This window comes from Emydura macquarii, unplaced genomic scaffold, assembly GCF_026122565.2.
Source record: "Emydura macquarii macquarii isolate MOO-44397 ecotype Brisbane River unplaced genomic scaffold, CSIRO-AGI_Emac_v2 contig_2636, whole genome shotgun sequence".
Classification (NCBI taxonomy): Eukaryota; Metazoa; Chordata; order Testudines; family Chelidae; genus Emydura; species Emydura macquarii.
This window is the reverse complement of record NW_027132773.1, coordinates 43,048,850-43,069,628: the sequence shown is the minus strand read 5'-3', so window position 1 is coordinate 43,069,628 and position 20,779 is coordinate 43,048,850. Positions and strand designations below refer to the sequence as shown.

The window sequence follows — 20,779 nt, the reverse complement described above, 5'->3', positions numbered from 1 at the left end:
TTTTCTTCAAATCAAATTCTCATGTTGATGTTTATATGAGGAAAAAGTTGTCTTCCTTCTTTTAGAGTCCAAGTTCTGCAAATTTTTACTCAAATGAGTAGCCTGGATTACTCACATAAATAAAATCTGAATATGAATAAGGGTTTACATTTTGGTTCTTTTCATACAATTTTAAATATAGAATACATTTCTGTGAAAGAACCATTGATGGAGGAATATACTGGATTTGGGGCTAATGTTTCACTTCGGTACAAATTATCAAATGATATGAAGTTTGAGAAAGAGTTCAGATATATTCTTGTAAAATTACTTATTTGATATAAACAGGATTAAAAGTAAAAACAGGTTTTTTGGTTTTTTTTCCCCAGAGGTTGACCTAAGTCGGGGATAAAGCAAAGTACTTGATCATGTGCTTAACTTTAAGCATATGCTTAAGTGTTTTATCGGTTGATAGCCTTAGCATAGCATTCTTGAGATCCTTGATTAGAAGGGTCTGAATAAGTGTAAAATGTTATATGTTACAAAAGTGATATTTATTGGAAGGCGGACTCTGCATAATGGTGAGCAAAGTCCACATTACAGAATTGTTCAGGGTTGGTAGATCTACAACAAAAAAGTGACACATTTTTCACAGAAAAATTCTCCAATTTTTAAGCCTCTTGAGAAATGACACTAAATCAAGATTCAGAATGATAATGCAACAATGGCTAACATTATGTTAGTTATCTGCTCTGTTAGATTTAGAATGTTACAATTCATCCACTGCAACCTTACATTCTGCTGTATGCCACAAAAATTAGATTGTCCTTCTGATGTATATTCCCAGGGTTTATTTTTACTACTGGACATGAAGAATGAAATATGTGCAAGAAAGACTTAATAACCCACTTTACCTTTGTAAAGTTAGTGAGTTATCATGTCTGTTGCCTGATAGGTTGTTTTGATGCATATATTATCACTTCAGGTGGTGAATTCTTCATATAGCTTTAAAACAAATAACTTGCATAAGTCTTCCGTTAGCAAGGTTTTTTTCCCTTAGGTTCCCCCACTCCCCCCCCCCCCCCACATAACATATACTCTTCCAGTTGTTGCTGATGTATCTTTTTTTTATAAGTGGAAAGAAATGCTAAATAAATGACATTTCTCGGTCATATCTGCTGGTTCACTAAGAAGATAGAACCAAGTAAAGGCCTAATCTTGCTGGGAAATGAACAGGAATGTGCATGGAAATTCAGGATCAACGCTAAAATGTGTGTGCTCAGATTTACTTTAGCCACTGGACCTTTGTATTCATCCTCACTTTTCAATTAATGGAATGATTTTTCTTTTCTTTTTTTCACAGAATAATGATATCATCTATTACAATGCAAAAGATGATCAGAATGATGTAAGTAATATATTTTCTTCTTGTTTTACCTTCAAACTATAGGCTACTTAAATTCTCAGAAAATTGAAAGGGATATTAAAGATTCTAAAGGTGTTAAACTGACATATTCCATTACTTCTGGGAAATATTTTGGATTTCTGGGCATACACACCAAGTTTGATAGACTGCTAAGTTGCATTTTGTATTTGTTTATTTGGGTTACATTTTCCCTCATTAGGTCTTCTGAATCAATAATGAGAAAGTGTGCTTGGGAAAAGAACCCTCTCACCACATTTGATTGTCTATATGTAGAATCAAGCTATAAAATCTGAATTATAAAACTATAGAATCAATAAAACGAAATTGAAGAATTTTGAACTGTTCTCTTATTTTGTTTCCAATCTTTCTTTCTGGCTGGGAACAAAACCACAGCAGAAAAACACCATGAAAAAGCATGTTCTTATGAGATCCCTAGTCCAATTTTGCAGACTTAATGGGCCAGATTCTCCATTGCACCATGGCACTCTGTGTAGTCATTTACAGCAGTGGAAAGCAATAGCATTCCCATTTTGCATTGATGGAAATGACTAAAAGGTGCAGGACAATTAAGAATCTGGCCCAAGAAGTTTAGACAGATGCAGGGTATTTTGATACTTGTTTTGAACCAAGCTTGTACACTAAATTGTCTGAGGTATCTCAGCATGACTTTAAATATTAAATATCTTTCTGTCTCTTAGGATGAAGAGATGTTATTTTTTTCTTCACTTGAGATAATAAAACTGCCTTTCTTTATTATAGATTTAATTTATAAAGGAATGGCAAAGGTATTGGAATACATTAATTAGATGGATCAGCATGCTTCATTTGCACTCAGTAATCAGAAATTGCTAAAAGATTGATGGCATCACTATAGCATTCGATGGTATTGCTGTAAGGTAATTAAATAAGATACATAGATCTTGTCAAAAAAATTATTTGAGTTGCTTGTGTAGGATATGGGTACTAAATTGGGACAAAGGTACAGAAAGTTTGTTCACAAGAAACCAAAAACCACAGATTAAAATCTTCAAATGGGAGTGCCTGAAATTAAATCCATACTTAAGCACCTAAATAAAAGTGATGTGAGTTTGAAAGATGCTGAGTACCTATCCTGATGAATTCAATAAAATTTTCAGGTGCTCTGCATTTTTTAAAACAATCTATTTCTCTTAAAATGCCTAAGTATGCATTTAGGATTTTATATCTAGGCATCCAAGTTTGAGTGGTTTTGGCATAAAATAGAGGCTCATGCTTTAATTCTGATAAACAAAAATAATATTGAGAGGTTCTTTGAGACATTTATTTTTTGGGTTTTTTTATAGCAATAGTAAAAACAGGTTAAGTATGGCTGCAATGCAAACACCACTCAGCATTTTATATCATTTTCAGTTTAGAGCTCTTGTAGGTTTTTCCCCCTATTTTTAAAGTTTTCCCAGAAAAGTCATTTTATTCTTCTAGGTTCCTTGCCCTTCCAGCCTGTTTGTGGTCCTTTATACGCCTTTCCCTTCTGGAGCTCCAAAGCCATTGACCCCAGAAGAAAATTCTAAGAAACATCATGATTGTTGAGTTAATAGCCGTTGTGAGGGAGAATTTGTCAATAAATAAGAAAAACCTTAACATGACAACCATGGTACAGCATGCAATTCCAAAGACCATCACCAATTAAAGTTACTATTTTAAACAATAGTCTATTTCTGAACAAAGGAAACATTCTAAACCCTTGGGGTTCAGTCAAGTGTTCCAGCATTTCCCAGGGTGACAGCACTAGAGGAATTTTTTCAAAGCAGAAATCATTGATATTTGAGCCTTGTTGGCTGGTCTCAGTCCTTGTACATTTTGTGACTTTCTGAGAGAAATTTCAGGTAGTTGGCAAAAGTAAAGAGCAGTATTTTTAGGCTCAATGAGATTCTTCAGACCTTTGTTTAGTTTAAGATCAGGTTCCCTACCTGCAGTGGTTAATAAAATTAATTATATAATGGGTAGGAAAGGAGGAAATTAAACTGGGCAACACCATAGAAGGGTCTGTATGCTTTGTATTGATAATCCTATAGTGTGCTCAGATGCTCTGGAGATGAGTGCAATATAAATACTAGCTAGTTAGGTAAAACAGAGCATCTGATTCTGACTGAGTTTGAATATTTACATGGCCGCATGTGTTGGCACATTTCATTGCATTTCCTCCTTTCATAATAATTCACATTTCAAAAGGTAGGAGTGATGGAAAGTAGGGATATTTTATCTCTGGGATATTTTTTTTCCCTTTTAAGTATTTTATTTTATTTTTTCATATTTAAGAAAATGTGAATGAACAAAGAATAGACTTCAAGGAGTTGCTGGATTTTAAAGCCCCTAGCTGCTTTGAGAAACATGTGCTTTGTCTCTGCCAGATGAGTCTTTGTAACTGGCATGATCAGAAGCCGCTTGGCTGCCTTTGAAACTACAGTTCTGACTTTGCAGATGCCTCTAATGACGTCCCCCATGAGTTCTGGTTAGGCCCTGACAATTTAGGTCATCTTTACTTTTACTGCCACTGATGCCTATTCAGTGTATGTACTGACGGCTGGACACGCTCATCCTGTATAAATTTTTGTAATGCCTTTCTTTCTGCAGTGTTCATCAAAGGCTAAGCTTTCATGTTAGCATTAACCTTTATCACCTTTGAAGCAGCAATGCACTCAGTGGTTATAAACAAACAATAAAAGACTTATTTACATTAGCATAGATGCAAAAAGAAAACACAAGCAGCAAATGTTAAACAAAAAGGGCAACATTTTTTAGACTGACTAATGATTTTTTGTGCTCAATTTTAGACACCTTAAAAGGGTCTGATTTTTCAAAATGTCTTGAGCACCCATTCTCTGAAAATCTGGCCCCTTTAAGGAGTCTGACGTTGGGCTCACACCATTGCTAATCACTTTTAAAAATCTTGGCCTAAATATATTTTTTTAAAATACAGTACATTTAGATCTTCTCCTTTATCTAGGGAGGTGTGATCTAGTTGAATGAGTGCAGGTTAGGGACCAAGGGTCTTTTGAGGTGTTAATCCCAGCACTTGCTCTGACTCTGTGGTTTTGAGCAAGTTGCATAACCACTTTACCTTGGTTTTCTCATCTGTACAATGGGGATAAAATGTATCTCACAGGAGTGCTATGGATGGATTAACCATTTTTTGCCAAGCGTTTTGAATGTGAAAAGTGATTTTATATATATATATAACTAATACAAATTCTAAAAAAACCCTACTTTAAAAGAGCAAATGACGAACATAAGATTGACCAGAAATCTGGTTATCAAGATATCTAGTTGAACAGAGTTGCAGTCATCTTCATCTGAAATATGTACATTCATGAGACTTTTCTTCCATTTCTATCTCACTGATTTGTAGTTAATTCTAATTTGCAGCCTCACTGAGTTGAGGTCTACTTCAGTTGCCTCCTAACCTCCCCCTCTCTCCCCCCTTCCCCCCCCCCCCCCAGCCAGCTTTTTTACTGTAGGATAGTATTGCCCTCCTCACCTCCCCATCCCCATTTTTTTCTACTTGTTCATATTTTGTAGGTACCTGACATTTAGATTGGGCTATTGAAGTGCACTGAGTTAGCTCTCCAGTAGTTTGGAATTAAACCGGATTGCAAGACGCTTCTAGAGTAAAGGAATGTGTGTATATGTTGAAAAAAGAAAAAAAAATCTCATCAAGCACTGGCACTTTCTGAAGCGTGGATAAACTTTGTCTCAGAGTAAGCATAAAGGAGTCACAGTGAAGAAGTGCATCATTACCAGCCTTGATTAACTAAATTTGAAGATATATAGCATATGTCCCTGCTTGGAACCTGTCTGAAACTTGCTTACCCTGGTAACTCTGGTAGTTCACTTGACTTGCCTAATTCTTAGACCTATCTATTCTTGAAGCAAGGGAAAACTTATTTACTCAAGTCTTCAGTTCAACTGACATACCCTCTACAGTAGAAGATTCTTGGACAACCAAACTGTATTGAACATTCTGATTAGCCTGCTCAGAGTCTTTACTTATTTCGCTGACTATTGATTTTCCTAGAGAAATCATTTTGTATTTCTCTCCATTAATTCAGTACAGTTTTTGTTGCACATACTATGCTACAGGATTCAGTGTTGTTCATTCCTTTTGCATGCTGTTCTTTTTTTCTTTGCTCTCAACTAAACCATCACTGTTAGATAGATACTCCAGTTTATATATCCTGACTCTTCAATCTCCAATGAATAAGTTTTAATACAATCACCTTTTCTTGTAAATCCTTATAACTTAAATTTGGGTTTTGCCTCTACATGCCTACCCCTCGCCAACAACATCACACCTGTGAAAGTTACTGAATTAACATATTGAACAGTCAAATTCTCTATTGTTCAGTCACAGATCAGTTGACAGCAATGAAAGCCTTCCCAGAATGTCCCACCAATGTGTCTTAACACTGAATTGGGACCATTAAGGTTGAAAAAATTATTCAATTTTTCTATTAATGTAATTTTTTGGCCTATCTGTTGATGACGCCAATAAGGATATCAATTTTGGCAAATTGTGTTTGTGATGTGAACACAGGTATTGTAGGAATTGGACTAAGACCAACTCATTTTACCTATCCTGCTTAACAGCCATCAGTTTTTAAAAATCTGTCACAATTGCTACTAACCTAGATCGGACGTTACCCAGTGACATAGTCATAAAAAGCTTTGTATTCCAGTACATATTCCTGATTATTTTACTTCCATCCTGCACCAAAGTTTGTGAGCACCTCATAATCATTAATGTGTTTTATCCTCACAAGAAAATAGGAAGTATTTTCTTCCTATTTTTCAGATAGGGGACTGAGACATAGGATAGACTGAATGACTTGCCAAGGTCACAAAGATGACTGTGACTAAACCAGTAGATTTCCATTCACTACAACATATTTCCTAACCTTCCTGTTTGATGGGTTGGAGTCTATGCAACTCACTTTTATTTGAAGGTGTAGAGTACAGTGTAGTGTGACAATGCTTTTAGATGACTGCTGACCAGCACTGTGCTAGTCTGATCTCTTCCACGCATTTTCATTACTCTTTCTTTGCTTTTACCATTTTGTCTCCTTGTTCTTTCCACTCTTCCTTTTTTTACAGTCTCTTCTGACTCACTGCTCAATCCTTTTTTCTCTTGTATTGTCTTGCTTCATTTCTCATCACCACCTTTCCTTCACAGATCTTTTCCAAATCTAATTTCTCTCTCTGTATTTGCTCATATAATCCATTCATTGACTAGGTCCTTAATTGCTTCATCTCCGTTTTCACTCTTGTTCTTCCTGCCCTTTTCCTTTTCTTATTTGCTTGTTTTTTAATGTACTGGTCACTTCTTCCCTGTGGAAAACTGCAGTAACCAGGAGACTTCTAATGCCACAGAGGCAGTTCACAGTTTGTTTCCATTATGTGTATATGCCACAGCCTTCATTATATTTTATATAGCTATAACAGCTCGCGCAGTAGCAGAACCTAAAACACACATTAATTTTAAAGGTTTAAAATTCAGTGTTTTCTGGGTGTATTCTGTGTGATAGTACTTTAAATTATTTTTCATGTTCAGTTTTTAACACTAAACATGTAGCAGGTTTACCTACCAAATTGCCACTGTAAACTACCCTGTGGTATGTTTATATCATTATAAAGCTGCTTATTAAGTTGTGACTGGAGATTTCAAAATGTACTAGGAAAATCATAGTTATGTGTAGGATCATTCCAGAACTGCCCATTAATGTCTTCATTATTCACAGACTACTACTCACTTGCTTTATATGGTGGTAATATAAGTAAGTTATCGGTTGCCGTGCTGACAGTCAAATGATAAATTAGGGCAGTGATAACCTGTGCTATCAATACCCTGTTGTTTAATTTATAATGCAAATAATAGTGTGTGTCCTGCTTTGTGTCCATCCTGAGCAAATCTACTTTATTCCCTTTTATTCTAATCATGCTTTTTATAATCCTGTCCACAGAAAGGACATAATACCCTAAGGGAAAAGAGAGTACAGCACTGTAGTGACTTAGCTAATTAACTCAGGGGACTGAGTCTTGTTCTTTTTACCTATGTTGCTTTTTTTATTTAACATTTAGCTTAACCTCAAACCAGAACAGCCATGCCTGGCTGGAAGCTTCAATCACCCCTTTTACTCTTATTCATTAGGCCTTAATTGGGAACAGTCAGTTGCATCCCCTGGCAAGGGATGCATCCCTAATTGACACAAGTGATTTATTAGAGAAGAGGATTTCCTTCAACAGTCCCATATTGGAAAGCAGCCATGACTGATGGAGCAGTACCACTTGTGCAGATACTAATCATTTACTAATAGTTAAAGCGACAGTGGCACTTTGTATTTATTTTCTTGCTGAACTGAAAGGGGGGGGTCTAAGAATGAGAACTCCACAAGAGACTGAACAAACTAGGAACTAATGCTTTAACTAAGGCAAAACTGTGAGTTTTACCTACAAAGGAAGCAGCCCAGTTTTTTATCAAACAAGGTCATGCTTAAGGCTAATTATTTTAAAGTGTGAAACGCTGCCATTTTTATAAATGTCTGTTTAAAAGTGTCTGATCTCTACTGCAGGAGATACATGGCATTTCTAACTTAGTGACTACTTTGGGGATAATACCGGAAACACAGGAGTGAAACACATAAAACAGTGTCATAAATGCATTTATATACCTCTTTGCAAATGCAGCCAACAGAGTACAGAGGGGCATACGTTCAGCTCAAAATCATTTGATAAACTAAGAAAGGGGAGGCAAGAAAGAAGAGGAGGGGTTGTGTGTGCATATAGATGTAGGTAGGGGTGTGATTTTTCAAAAGTGACTAGTGGATTTTGAATGCCATAATTTTGGGCTACTGAGTTTGAGATGCTGTACAGGGACTGTTTTTTCATGCAGTAAAGAGAGTCCCCCCTCTGACAAGTAGGTACTTTTAAGACGTGCCAAGTTGGGCATCCCATATCCCTAGTTACTTTTGAAAATATTGGGTGGGGGATGTGTATGTATGTATATATTGTGTATATACAGAGTGACCTAGACAAATTGCAGGATTGGGCCAAAAGAAATCTGATGAGGTTCAACAAGGACAAGTGCAGAATCCTGCACTTAGGACGGAAGAATCCTATACAGAACTACAGACTGGGGACCAACGGGCTAGGCAGCAGTTCTGCAGAAAAGGACCTGAGGTTACAGTGGATAAGAAGCTGGATATGAGTCAACAGTGTGCTCTGGTTGCCAAGAAGGCTAATAGTATATTGGGCTGAATTAGTAGGAGTATTGCCAGCAGATGGAGGGAAGTGATTATTCCCCTCTATTCGGCACTGGTGAGGCCACGTTTGGAGTACTGTGTCCAGTTTTGGGTTCCCCACTATAGAAAGGATGTAGACAAATTGGAGAGAGTCCAAGGGAGGGCAACAAAACTGATTGGGGGCTGGAGAACATGTCTAATTAGGGGAGGTTGAGGGAACTAGGCTTATTTAGTCTGCAGTGTTACCCTCACATTAGGGCACCCCACCTTTAACCCAATCTGTTGGGCTCAAGGCATAACCCGGTTATGGCACCCCCACCTTCCCAATTAGTGGGGGTCTGGGCGGGAAAGGCACCTACCCTTACCCAATTCACGCTCAAGGACTCAGGGTCACCCATTCCAAGGCCGTAGGGTTCCAGGTGTAACCTGATTAATTGAAGTACCCACCCTTTCCCATTCCATAGGGCTCTGGGTTTAATTCTCTGCGAGCAAATCTCATCCATATTTTATTCTCTTTCATCCTCTCCTCCTTACTAGGATATAGAGAATCTCCATTAATAGGTCATCTTCTAAGGGATGTCTCTGTCGGACCCACATGCTCCTCCGCACCTGATGGCTTCCCCCAGTTTTTAGTTTTAAAAACTGCTCTACAAACTTTTTAATTTTACATTCCAGTAATCCAGTTCCATTTTGGTTTAGGTGGAGCCAATTCTTCCTGTACAGGATCCCCCTTTCCCAAAAGGTTCTCCAGTTCCTAATCAATCTAAACCCCTTCTCCCTACACCATCATCTGATTCATGCATCGAGACCCTGCAGTTCTGCCTGTCTAACTGGCCCTGTGCATGGAACTGTAAGCATTTCAGTGAATGCTGTCATGGAGGTCCTGGACTTCAGTTAGCAGTCTAAATTTGGCCTCCAGGACCTCTGTGTTATGCTTCCCTATGTCATTGGTACCTACATGTACCACGACCACCAGCTCCTCCCCAGCACTACACATAAATCTGCCTAGATGTCTCGAGAGATCTGCAAGCTTCGCATCCAATGGGCAAGCCACCATGCGGTTCACCCGATCATCACAAAATCTATGTTTCTAATGATCGACGACTCCGTTACTATTACCTGTCTCTTCCTAATAACTGGAGTTCCCTCCCCTGGAGAGGTATCCTCAGTGTGAAAGGATACCATGACATCATCTGGAAGGAGGGTCCCAACTATGGGCTCATTTCCCTCTGCTTCAGTTTGATATGCTCCTTTCCTGAAACTTTCCTCCTCCTCAGCAGTACAAAGGCTGTCAGATAGAGGGTGGTGTGGGGTGGGGACCGTTCTTCTGTGTCTCAGAAAGCCTCATCTGTGTACCTCTCTGACTCCCTTAGCTCCTCCAGTTCAGCCGCCCTGGTCTCCAAAGCCCGTATGTGGTCTCCGAGGACCAGGATCGCCCTGTACTGAATGCACACATATGCCACTCTTCCATAGGGCAGGTAATCATACATGCTGTATTCAGTGCAATAAACTGCATAGCCCCCACTCTGTTGCTGGACTTCTGCCTGGATTCTCTTTTTACTTCTGCAGCTCTTTCTTTGGTTGTTGTTTGTTTTTTATCAGCGTGAGAGAGATGTGTTATTGTCTTTAGTTTACAGAATGTTAATGAAGTGTATTTTCCCCCTCTCCCCCCACTCTCCCACTTCTCCTCAAAACTTCCCTGTTAGCTGCCCTTGTTCACTAGTTCCTCTGGTCACTTAGGAGTGGGCTTTTTAAATCCTGATTCTCCCTCAGGAGCCCCTCCCCCTGATTAAGGGTGCTAAAGGGCTTGGGGATCAAAGCTTCATTAAGAAGCTCTCAGTCTTGCCTACTAGGCTGCTGGGATCAGCACATGGTCCCTCAAACTAACAGATCGTACAATATACTTCAGTCAAGCAGCAAGCATAACACAAACACACACTACAGACAACAAACTCACCACAAGGGTCATGTTGTCACTTCTCCTTCACTTGGAGAACTCCCTCACAAAACTCCTGTTAGCTGCCCCTCTTCGCTAGCTACACAAATTATGTTAGAAGACAGAAATTTTTGTGTTTTTTTTTAATTTCAGAATGAATCTAAGCAGTGGGAACGTGTCTCTTTTGAGTACAGAATTATGATCTGGGAAGCAGACATTTTAATATCCCTTTTTCCTAGATACCCGTTACACTGTTTTTCATACATTTAATCATATGTTTATGTTGAGTGCTCTAGGAGATGTTAGCTTGCCAGTCACAACTGTGGTGGTATCACACAGTGATAAAAGCAATGTCTCAGCTAGCAAGGTTCCAAACCCCATATGGTTCTGCAGATCACAACCACGTGTTGAGTTCTTTTCTACCCAGAAACTAATTTGAAAGGCAGTGCATGCTATGGAGCATCAGTGCCACATGGTTGTTGTGTGATGCACTATTCGATATCTGGACAACTGCATTGTGCACTCACTTACATTTCCAAACAGTATTAAGCATGTAGTCCCATGTTCTTCAGTAGAAGCACAGATAACTATGGTGAGCATACACCTCAAATGTACCTAATTTTGAGGAGTATCATTCATTTTTATCCCAAAGTTATTTATGTTCCGCACACATTTGATAGCTCCTCACATTTATATTGAAACTTATTTGATTCAGAAATAAAGACTTGTGAAATTAAGGTTATATAAAGTATTGTATATCCTAAAGGAATGACTCCAACAACATTTGAAGTTTCCTTTCGTCCCTCACTTTGGCTCTTTGTCACACACTGTGGTTTGATTATTGGCAGATAGATTGAAAGGTATGATGTTGTGCTCTACAGCTAAAAGGTCACCCCTTCTGGGGCACAGTGGGGTCCTGATCCATGACTAGGACTCCTAGGAAATAAAAATAATAATAATTCTCATCTGAGTGCAGATAAGCAAAACACGCTTTGCCCTAAAACAGCACAAGACGTGGCCAGTGTCTTGTAGAAAACAAATTAACCAATGAATCTAATTTTCCTGGATTCTTTAGCCCCTCTATATGCCCTTCTCCTTTTTATGCGTAAAAATGCACTCAGCTGCCATCATTCCAGTCTCTAGTAGTTCCCTGGTGATGTTGCCTCTCTCTCTTTCATCAAAATACACACTCAATGATTTCACTGTGCATTTTCACCTTATGTCTGAAATCTAATATCAATAAGAGTATGTTTTGAATGCCAGTGTAAATTAATGCCCTTCCTGGGAAGATGAACATTTGAACTCACAGTGAGTAGATTGATGTTGGCTAGTTAGGTACCAAGGCTTTGTCAAGTTGCTCACTGAAAATGAGCTCCTTCCACACCGACCAAATGTGTCACTGGAAGACATGTCAAGTTTTTCCACAGCAAGGGTATTACAGGACAGTTTGATTCTAATCAGTGTTTGGGAAATGGGCTCCTTTTGATGTTGCTATTGGAATTATAAATGTAATGCCTGAAGGAGCAGGTGTTCTTCTTGCACTGTATTTGAATTTAGGGGAGAAATCAGACACCATGCTCATATCCCATTACTCCAGACTATGCAAGACTTTTTTTTTCTTGCCCACATCTAACATATGAATATGCATTTGGGGCTGCATGAAAAATACATGATGATGAGATATGACTATGCCCAGAGCTATCTCCTACCTGGGAAACAGTTTTATGAAATAATAATGGCAAGAGTGCTACTGTAGTCAATATCATAAGATGATGAGGGTATTCATAATGCGAAGAATCCTACCTTCAAGGCAGACATGCATGAGAACAACACTGAAAGTCTCCCTATGGAGGCTAAAGTTTATGCCACACTAAAGATCAAAATTCAACCCTAAAGCTAGTGATTCATCATTTTAATGGAACATTTCTTCCTTTGATGCCTCTTACTTTTATCAGAAACAGGAGTGATGATAAAAATAAATGTAGTATAATTGTTTTTTGTTTGTTTTTTTGATAAATAAAGGCCTAATCATGACTGAATTTAGTGATAGGACTCTCACTGAAACAGTGTTTCAGACAAAGTTATGTGTTCTCCAATTCTAGCTGAAAATGTTACATGCATTAATGTTCTGGTATGTCACTTTGAATTGATTCAGTCACACTGGGTTTTGTTACATGACATAAAACTAAATGCTTGACCAAATCTGATATAAAATGTTATCTGGTTGATCTGAGAGTAAAACAGGATTTGAAAATTCCAAGTTTTACCAAGAAAAGTTAAAAATTCTTTTATTAATAGGTTCAAAATAGAGAATCTCACATAGATTATCTACATAAACTGTGCCTGTATTGGTGAGTTTGACACAAGAAAGTAAAAATCACATTGATCTGTGCTGACAGTTATGTTCAGAATCCCTAAACTTGTGTTGAACCTCATATTATGCATAATATCTAATGAAAGAAATTGCCAAACATAATCTTACACAGTGCACTGTGGGTTTGATAAGAAAAAAATACCAGTAGCTAATGTATGACAATGTTAAAAATCAGTTAAAATATTCCAATTATAATTGAGAAAACAATCCAAATGATATTTTAGTCATGGAACATGTACCAAAAGTTGTAGTGAAGTGTTGGGGTAGTAAGTAATTTTGTTTTGCACCGAAGTCATGAAGTATTACTTTTATTCAAAGCATAATGTCATACTGCCTTAAAGCTACCTTGGTTATATTTTAAGTTTGCATTATGACTTTGGGCACCTTCTTGAGCCAGGAGTGGTGTGTAAATTGCACCAACCCAGGATTGGCAGAGTCATTCCTCTGATTCACAGTTCCTTCCTTTCTTCCTATTTGCCTCTGTGTGTGTGTGTGTGGGGGGGGGGAAGATGATGGGGATGGTGTTTATTTTCTACTGCCCTATATCAGCAGAAAATTACTCCTCAACTGCCTCAGGACCCATAGTAGGGGGTGGAGCCAAGGTACTGATCACTGCTCACCTCTCCTCAACCATTTGCTTTGGGAAGGCTGTATAAGAGGGCTATTGGCTCTTTTTATCCTTTGTGAATGTCCCCAAGGTCAGGTAGCCCCCCAGTAGAGAGGATCCTTCTCTCTCTCTCTCTCTCTCTAATCTAGTTAAGAACAGAAGGTATGTTGAACTAGTCTTAAGAAGACAGAGTCCAATAGAGACTTTTTCTACTTCTAGATGATTATACGTCTGCTATCTGTATTTTATTGTATTAGTTTTAAGACTCTTATTCTTTCCACTGCTGTCCTCTTCCCCATTTCTGCTAGCATTAACACTGTAATCTACTGTTTCCTATACTTTCCTTAAATGAAGCTGTCAGCTACAGACGAGGCATCAGAGTTGAAACAATCCTTTATGTAAGGCCATTCAGACACTAGTTCTGCATCCAAATCATGTCTTTCCAGCCATGTGCTGTATAGTAAGTAATCTGTGGTTTAGCTGAAGAAATAATTCTTGCCCAGTGTGACTGCAAAAGGTCAACTACCTTTCTGCTTCTTCAACTGTTCCTGTGTTCTCTCAGCAGATTCCTAGCCTTTCAGCTCTCATAATGATGGTCCAAGAAAAGGTAGCTTTTAGCTAATCCTACAGCTCTGTCTTTTACTGTATGCATTACATTTAACTGTTTTTAATTCTGTGAAGGTTTTATTGCAAGAGTCCCATTGCTCAACTCCTTCACTAATTCCAAACTAGACTTCAGCTGCCTTTTCCAGAAAAGTTCCTTAGTTATGTCCCAAGTCTCTTTCTAACATTTGTATGACCTTTGGCAACATTTTGAGGTTGACCCTTCGGTCTTTCTTTCTGTTTTTCTTTTTGTGCCTCTTTGCCCATGCCTATTATTGTGCTAAAATGTCTTAGTGAATTTCTTTCTTCTAACTTTTACTTTCTAAGACTTGCCTCATACCAAACTTTATTTTTATTCTAGAATTGCTCAGATAGTGAACTGTCCATTTATTCAGGACCTACCATATGGAAGTTTTTTATCTGGGAAAAAAAAAGTCTATACATGCTCCATGTATAACTTGTGGGATTTGTGCTTGGTTTAGGATTATCTACTGATTTTCTGTTTGTCTGGGTATTACACTGCAAATAGCCAGTGTATAGCAACAATTAACATCAGTATGAAATGAGTTCAAGTTTCTACAGTGTGTTAAACTCTTAGAGCCCTGCAAGTACCGAATGTTACTATTAACAGCACAGAAGGTCGGTAAAATTAAGAAGTGGAGAGGGCAACAGCCAAGGGCGTGCTGCAAGATGTTGCAAACAGCACTAGAAACAGATTGGGAACAGCTGAAGACAGCAGTGCATTATGAGACGGATTCAGGTAAATGCTGTGTATGGTGCAGGACAAAGACATGAGGATCAGATAAAGAACTCGAACTCATACCTGTCCACATTCAGTTGGTTTTAATGTTGGTTTTGTAGCTAAATCCCAGTGAAGTACTTTGAGGATTTTAGTCGTTTGTATTTGGTAGGGATCAACATCTGGTCCATTGGTCAAAGGAAACAAAAGAGAGTTATTTATTTTTATATATATATATATATATAATATTTATATATATTTATATTTACATTTATTTCAGTAAAAGCAGAATTGAGCTCTTGATTGGAAGTTTGTTTTGACATGTATTTGTGCGTATCCTAACTTATCCAAAATGCTTTAGGCTGGAAACCTCACAAGATCAGACATTCTCACTAGATGTTCAGCAGGACTGGGTCTACTTTTTTCTGATTGCATCCCTCTGCTTGAATACCTCATGAGATCTCAGTAAAACTAGTTCCAAGGAAGATAGGAAGTACAAAGGGAATTGTGTTTTTCTTTTGTTTTTAATAAAAATAATCTAATGGATCTTTTCTGAACTTCCAAAAAGGTTTAGATGAAGGTTCAAGTAACAAATTATTTTATTCAGACCAAGTCATCCACTCCTGGTATTGACTATTGATTACCCCACTATCAAAGCCAAATGTATCTAGCACTGAAATAGGTAGTCACAGTCAATAAGTAATATCTCAGGGATAGGCAGAAAAATGACTTTTGGTGCTATTTTGTGGTCTTTTTTTTTTTTTTTTTCCCCCCCGAATCCTGGAGTTTGCTATCCAGTGCCATCACTGCACAAAAATGTGAATAATATCAGGCAAGATGTTTGGCCACTCATGTATCCTCTTACTTCCCTCAGCAGGCCATTCATGATTTTGGGTTACATTGTGCTGAAGAGAGCAATCTCCGTGAGTGCATGGACAGAGGCCAGGAATGGCTGAAGTCTTGATTTTGCCTTACCAATAAACCAGCTAGTTCAGCAGATCCTGCCTGGGATGAGCTTGCTACTATGAAGTGTATGATAAATAATGATATCAGGGTGTCTTGAGTTCAATGTAGTAAGGATACAGAATGGTGACTCACGGCCATTACTTTTCAGTCTCTTTATTGGGCACACTGACATCAGCATAGTGCATAATCAGTTTACACAATCTGACCTTGAAAATAGAAAGTACTCTGGACGTGGCAAAAAAGGGACTGAGTACACCTGTGAGTGAGAACAACAGGAAGAGAGCTGGCTGCCAGGATAGGCAATGTCAGCCAGGATAGGCAATGCCAATGAAGAAGGCAATGCTTTTATCTCTAGTGAATAGGAATTGTTTTATTTATCTAAAATTTATCATGAAGTCTTGCTAGTGACATTGTGACTGTCCCATCTCAGATCTGCAGAGAATTCTCTTGCACGTCAGTGAATATACTGTTCTGTGTGGTTGGGAAGACATGTTGTGACTTAAAGAGTATGATTTCGTAAGTTGAGCTCTACAGGAAGAAACTGTGATTCTCAGAGATGAGATGGTGATTCTTCTGTGGCTATGGTATATTAATCCTGAGGTGAACTGGCTATACAATTAAGTAGAATAAAGAGAGGCTAGAGAGTGGTTGGTTAAGGTGGTTTTTCATCTCTCCTTAATGAAAAGTGTTGAGCCTTTGAATGACACTATAGAAACAGGACCTAAGCTTGCTATTGAGTTTTGCCTGAGAAAAATTTTAACAGTAGACTGAAAGGGGAAATTGTCTCATACAGATTGTTACATAATTACGCTTTGTTCAGAGGACTCTGTTTTTCTTTTGGAGAATGGGATCCAACAATCCACAGGAGGATGCTGGGCTTCAACTGAGACCTCTCCAGCTGCAGCCTATAGTCTGGAAAATTGACTGCAGGTGATATGCACCACTATGCATGGGATTTTTTTAACTGGATCCATACAAGTTTTGGACCAGTAGCCCCTCCATGTTGGCCTATTTGGGATCATCATGGAACGTCCTCTCAGTGGTGTATGTGTTAATACAGATGTGCCAGCTACTGCACCTCTGCTTCTCCATCTCCAAATAAAAGGGCCATGCATCTTGCACTCCAGACCTGAGAGAGTTTCACCGATAATTAACACCTATCAAAAGTTCTTATTTCTGTCTCTAAGTACTTTTTGTCCAAACACCAAGATAATTTTGCACATCATTAATGGACCATAACATCCTTGTTTACTTGATGATGAAATTTCTCTATGTACACCTACATTCATCTGTTCAAAGGAGACAGTTTGTGCTTCATGTGCACTTGCTTGCCTTAAAACTCCTGCAGTTGCTATGTAAATGTCTAGTCTGAATTGTAGTCTGAATTGCTGCTAAATTGCTGTCTAGTCAGACGTAATTGCTGCTGCGATTTAGGACTCTCATATAAGCTCTTCTTTCATTGCCGCTATACACTTTTAATTTGGTTGAAAATTATCTTATTCTTCAATGTCATTGCTCAACATCAGCTGTCCTGTTTCTCAGCTGTGGAAATCTCTCCTATGAATTTCTCCTACGTCTCGGGCTACACTACTATTGGCTGTTAGGGAAACCGGGCTCATTCTTTTGTTATTAAGTAAACACACTCCTGGCTTTTGATGTACCATTTAAAACAAATGAAAAGGTTCTTTCAAACATATTTACTATACAATTGGGTGAGGAAAAATCCTACCTAATAGATCAACATTTTTGTTGTTGTATTCTTTATGTGGTTTTGCTTTGGAAGATGGCAGGAATATTTTAGTTAGTTTCTATTTTTAAAACAAATAAAGGTTTTCAACATGTACAGTAAATTCAGCGACCTAAAACATCACTTTGATTGTTGGGAAAGATAAGCACATTGCATGTGTCTCTTGAAAAATAAATATATAGATTAAATGCTGAATTTCTTCTTAGATGATTTCAATATCCAACTTTAAACCCTGAAAAGAAGTGTTTCTGATAAGCCCTAAATTCTCAATGCTTTATATACATTACTGGGATAGAGTCTGGTTTCTAAGCATTAGCCATAGTAACAGCTATATTGTATGATTTACTCACTTTGGGCCCATTCCTACAAATATGAGTATGTGAGTAATTTTACACAGATGAGTAGTCCCACTGAACTCAAATGGGACAAAGTGACTGTATGCATAAAAGTTTGCAGTTTTCAGATTCTTCTAATAGGCCACCAGTGGTCAAGGGATGATTTCATCTTTAAGACAGTAAACTGGGATTCCGCTAACCTGTGTTTTGCCACAGAATTCCTATATAATCTTCAACAAATCACATACTAAATTTTTAAAGTCATCATTGATTTTTGTACATTCTCTTGAAAATTGTGTTCTTAAACCTCTCTGCCTCTGTTTTTCCATCTGTAAAAGAGTGTTGTTTTATTTCATTTAATGTTTTGTGAGGTCCACATATTGCACTGATGAATACCATGCAAATGTCTATAAATAAATAAACCACTTGTCAGTGAGTTTAGTATCAAACTTTCCTTGACAGCTGGAGATTATAAAATACTGACATATTTGAAACTGTTCCAGATAAAAATTAGTTTCTGTTCTGATTTATTGCTAATTGCTGTATTCCTATCAATTTCTATTTTTAACGAGGAAAAATATACACACATTTTTTTTCAGTAGTGTATTACTAAATTATTTTTTAGCCTGCAAAATATTTCCTTGAGTATCACTACCAAATAAATGATTTGTGACTAAGAATAAACTAGTCATGGGAGTGACACTCCCTTTCTCCCCGCCCCCAATACAACTAAGACATCTGTTATTATGAAGAGCCGCTTAGATTTAGGTGTAGACTGGAATACTGGGTTCTATTCAGAGTTCTGCCAGGGACTTGCTTTGTGATCTTAAGCAAGCTACTTAGGGCACTGTTTTCAAATTTAAAATTAAATTTTAGGCAACCAAGTTTTAGGCACTTGCACCAAATGGCTGCTGGTTTCTGCCTTAAGTTTACCTATCCTGCCAACTGGTGATAATGCCTATCTCATAAGGAGCTTTAATTGAACTTGTTTGGGATTTTCAGAAAACATTCAGATGGAAAATGCCCTTTTTGTAAAACTCGAAAAAAAATCGAAAAATTTCAAAATTGTTGAAACATCTCATGTCAATGTTTTCTAAACTAAAATTTTTGGCTTTTCATTTTCAAATGACTTTAATTTAGAAATTAATCTATACCTTAAAAAAAAAAAAAGCTTTTTAAAAAAGAGAGAGGTCAAAAACAAAACCAGAACTGATCCGAATAAAATATTTCAGTTCTTACTAGAACCAAAATTTATTTGTTTGTTTGTTTGCTTGTTTGTTAGCTTGATCTTCCAAAATTTTTCGACATTACAACTTTGTCCCAATTTTGTATGGGAAAAAATGTCAAAATCTCAGATTCTCATGGGAAAATTGTTTCTTGCCCAGACCTATTTAACATGAAGATTTCTCTTTTCTGTTATTGTGATAATTCTGGACATTTAAAAAAACCCAAACAAACAAACCTAGAATGTAATTTTAGCACTGTCTACAACTGTGATTGGGGCAGAATGTTCAAAAAACACCTAAATGACTTAGGAGCCCACGTCCTATTTCCAAAAGTGACTTAGACAGTTCAGTGTCCAGTTTCCACGTGACCTATTAATCATGGGAATGGCACATCTCATGAGACTTAGGCTTCTGAGGCCCAGATCCTCAAAAGTACCTTGGCCTTCCTCCACTCAGCATTGCAACACGTAAATTCCAGGCAATGTGAAGCCTAGTGGAATCTTCAGGCCCAAATTAGGTGCCCAGACTCCCCATAATATTCATGAGGAGAGTCAGCTGGTTAAGAAAGTGATCCTCAAAGCCAGCTAGCTGAAGGTGTGCCACCTAAGCTAGCCAGGAGTGAAATGCTGAGGAGAGTGGTGGGGAGATGTGAGGAGCTTACGCGGCTGACCTGGTGTGCCTGGCAGATGAGCCGTAAATATGTGCCTTTGTGTGCTTGGGATCGCTGGCTTCAAGCCCTCTCCTAGAGTTAGGCATCCAAGTCAAGCCAGCCGTTTAGGTAGCCCATCTCCTACTAGTTGAAGTTGTGTTTCTCTGTATCTCCCTCATTCTGTCTCCAACTCATGTGCAATACTTCTCTCATGCTCACTGTGTTTCTATGTGCTCCCAGCTGCCTTTTGTGAAGGTGCTGTGCTGCCCCTCCATGTAACGGTGTCCTGCCTCCAGCCCTCCTGCTGCGAAGTTTCAAGTCTTAGGCATGCTTATAATGCCTACAGGATTGGGTCCCACTGGCAAGATAGGCCCAGTTTCAAGGCCTCTGGGGCTTTGGCTTGAGCTAGGGTACCAAGCTGCTGGTTAGCTGTGGGGTGGTCTCAGGGCTTAGGTGGCTTTGTGAATAATGACTGACAGAAGTTTAGGAACCTGCAGGGTTAGACAGCGGCTGAGCGGCAGTTTTGAGAATGTCAGTGGTGCCTAAATAGTGAATGTAGGCACCTAAATGCCTCTGAGGCTCTGGATCTGAATGTCTAAGTCCTTTTTGGAAATGGGACTTAAGGTGCTTTCTGCAAAGGTAACCTTAGGCCTTCAACCATGCAAGTAGAGAAAGATCATTGCTCCCTCCTACGACTATTTAAGGGCTAACCATAATCTAGCCCATTGTAAATCAGTAGCTGCAATAGAATTTTAAACAGACATAGTACTTGTATAGCTTTCTAACTGTTAAATATATATATGGTATACTAACAATTCTTCACTGGCATTTTATATAATGCAATTTTTCAGCTGCTGGAAAATTGCAAAATACATGTGGAAGACTGTGACAGAAGTATAAATGGGTTTCCTCTATTTTTAT

General features: G+C 38.2%; 1 protein-coding gene across 11 annotated transcripts in view; it reads left to right on the top strand.

Annotated features, from left to right (window-relative positions):
• Nucleotides 1-20,779, top strand: part of CACNA2D1 (calcium voltage-gated channel auxiliary subunit alpha2delta 1) — a 623,614-nt gene that overhangs the window by 327,531 nt on the left and 275,304 nt on the right. For 10 of the 11 annotated variants that reach the window (XM_067564557.1, XM_067564550.1, XM_067564549.1 and 7 more), the window contains one exon: nt 1,343-1,387. In XM_067564557.1, the coding sequence (XP_067420658.1) occupies nt 1,343-1,387 (45 nt within the window). Of the gene's footprint in view, nt 1-1,342; nt 1,388-2,164; nt 2,191-20,779 lie in introns of those variants that run through there. The other variant, XM_067564552.1, reaches the window with a different exon arrangement.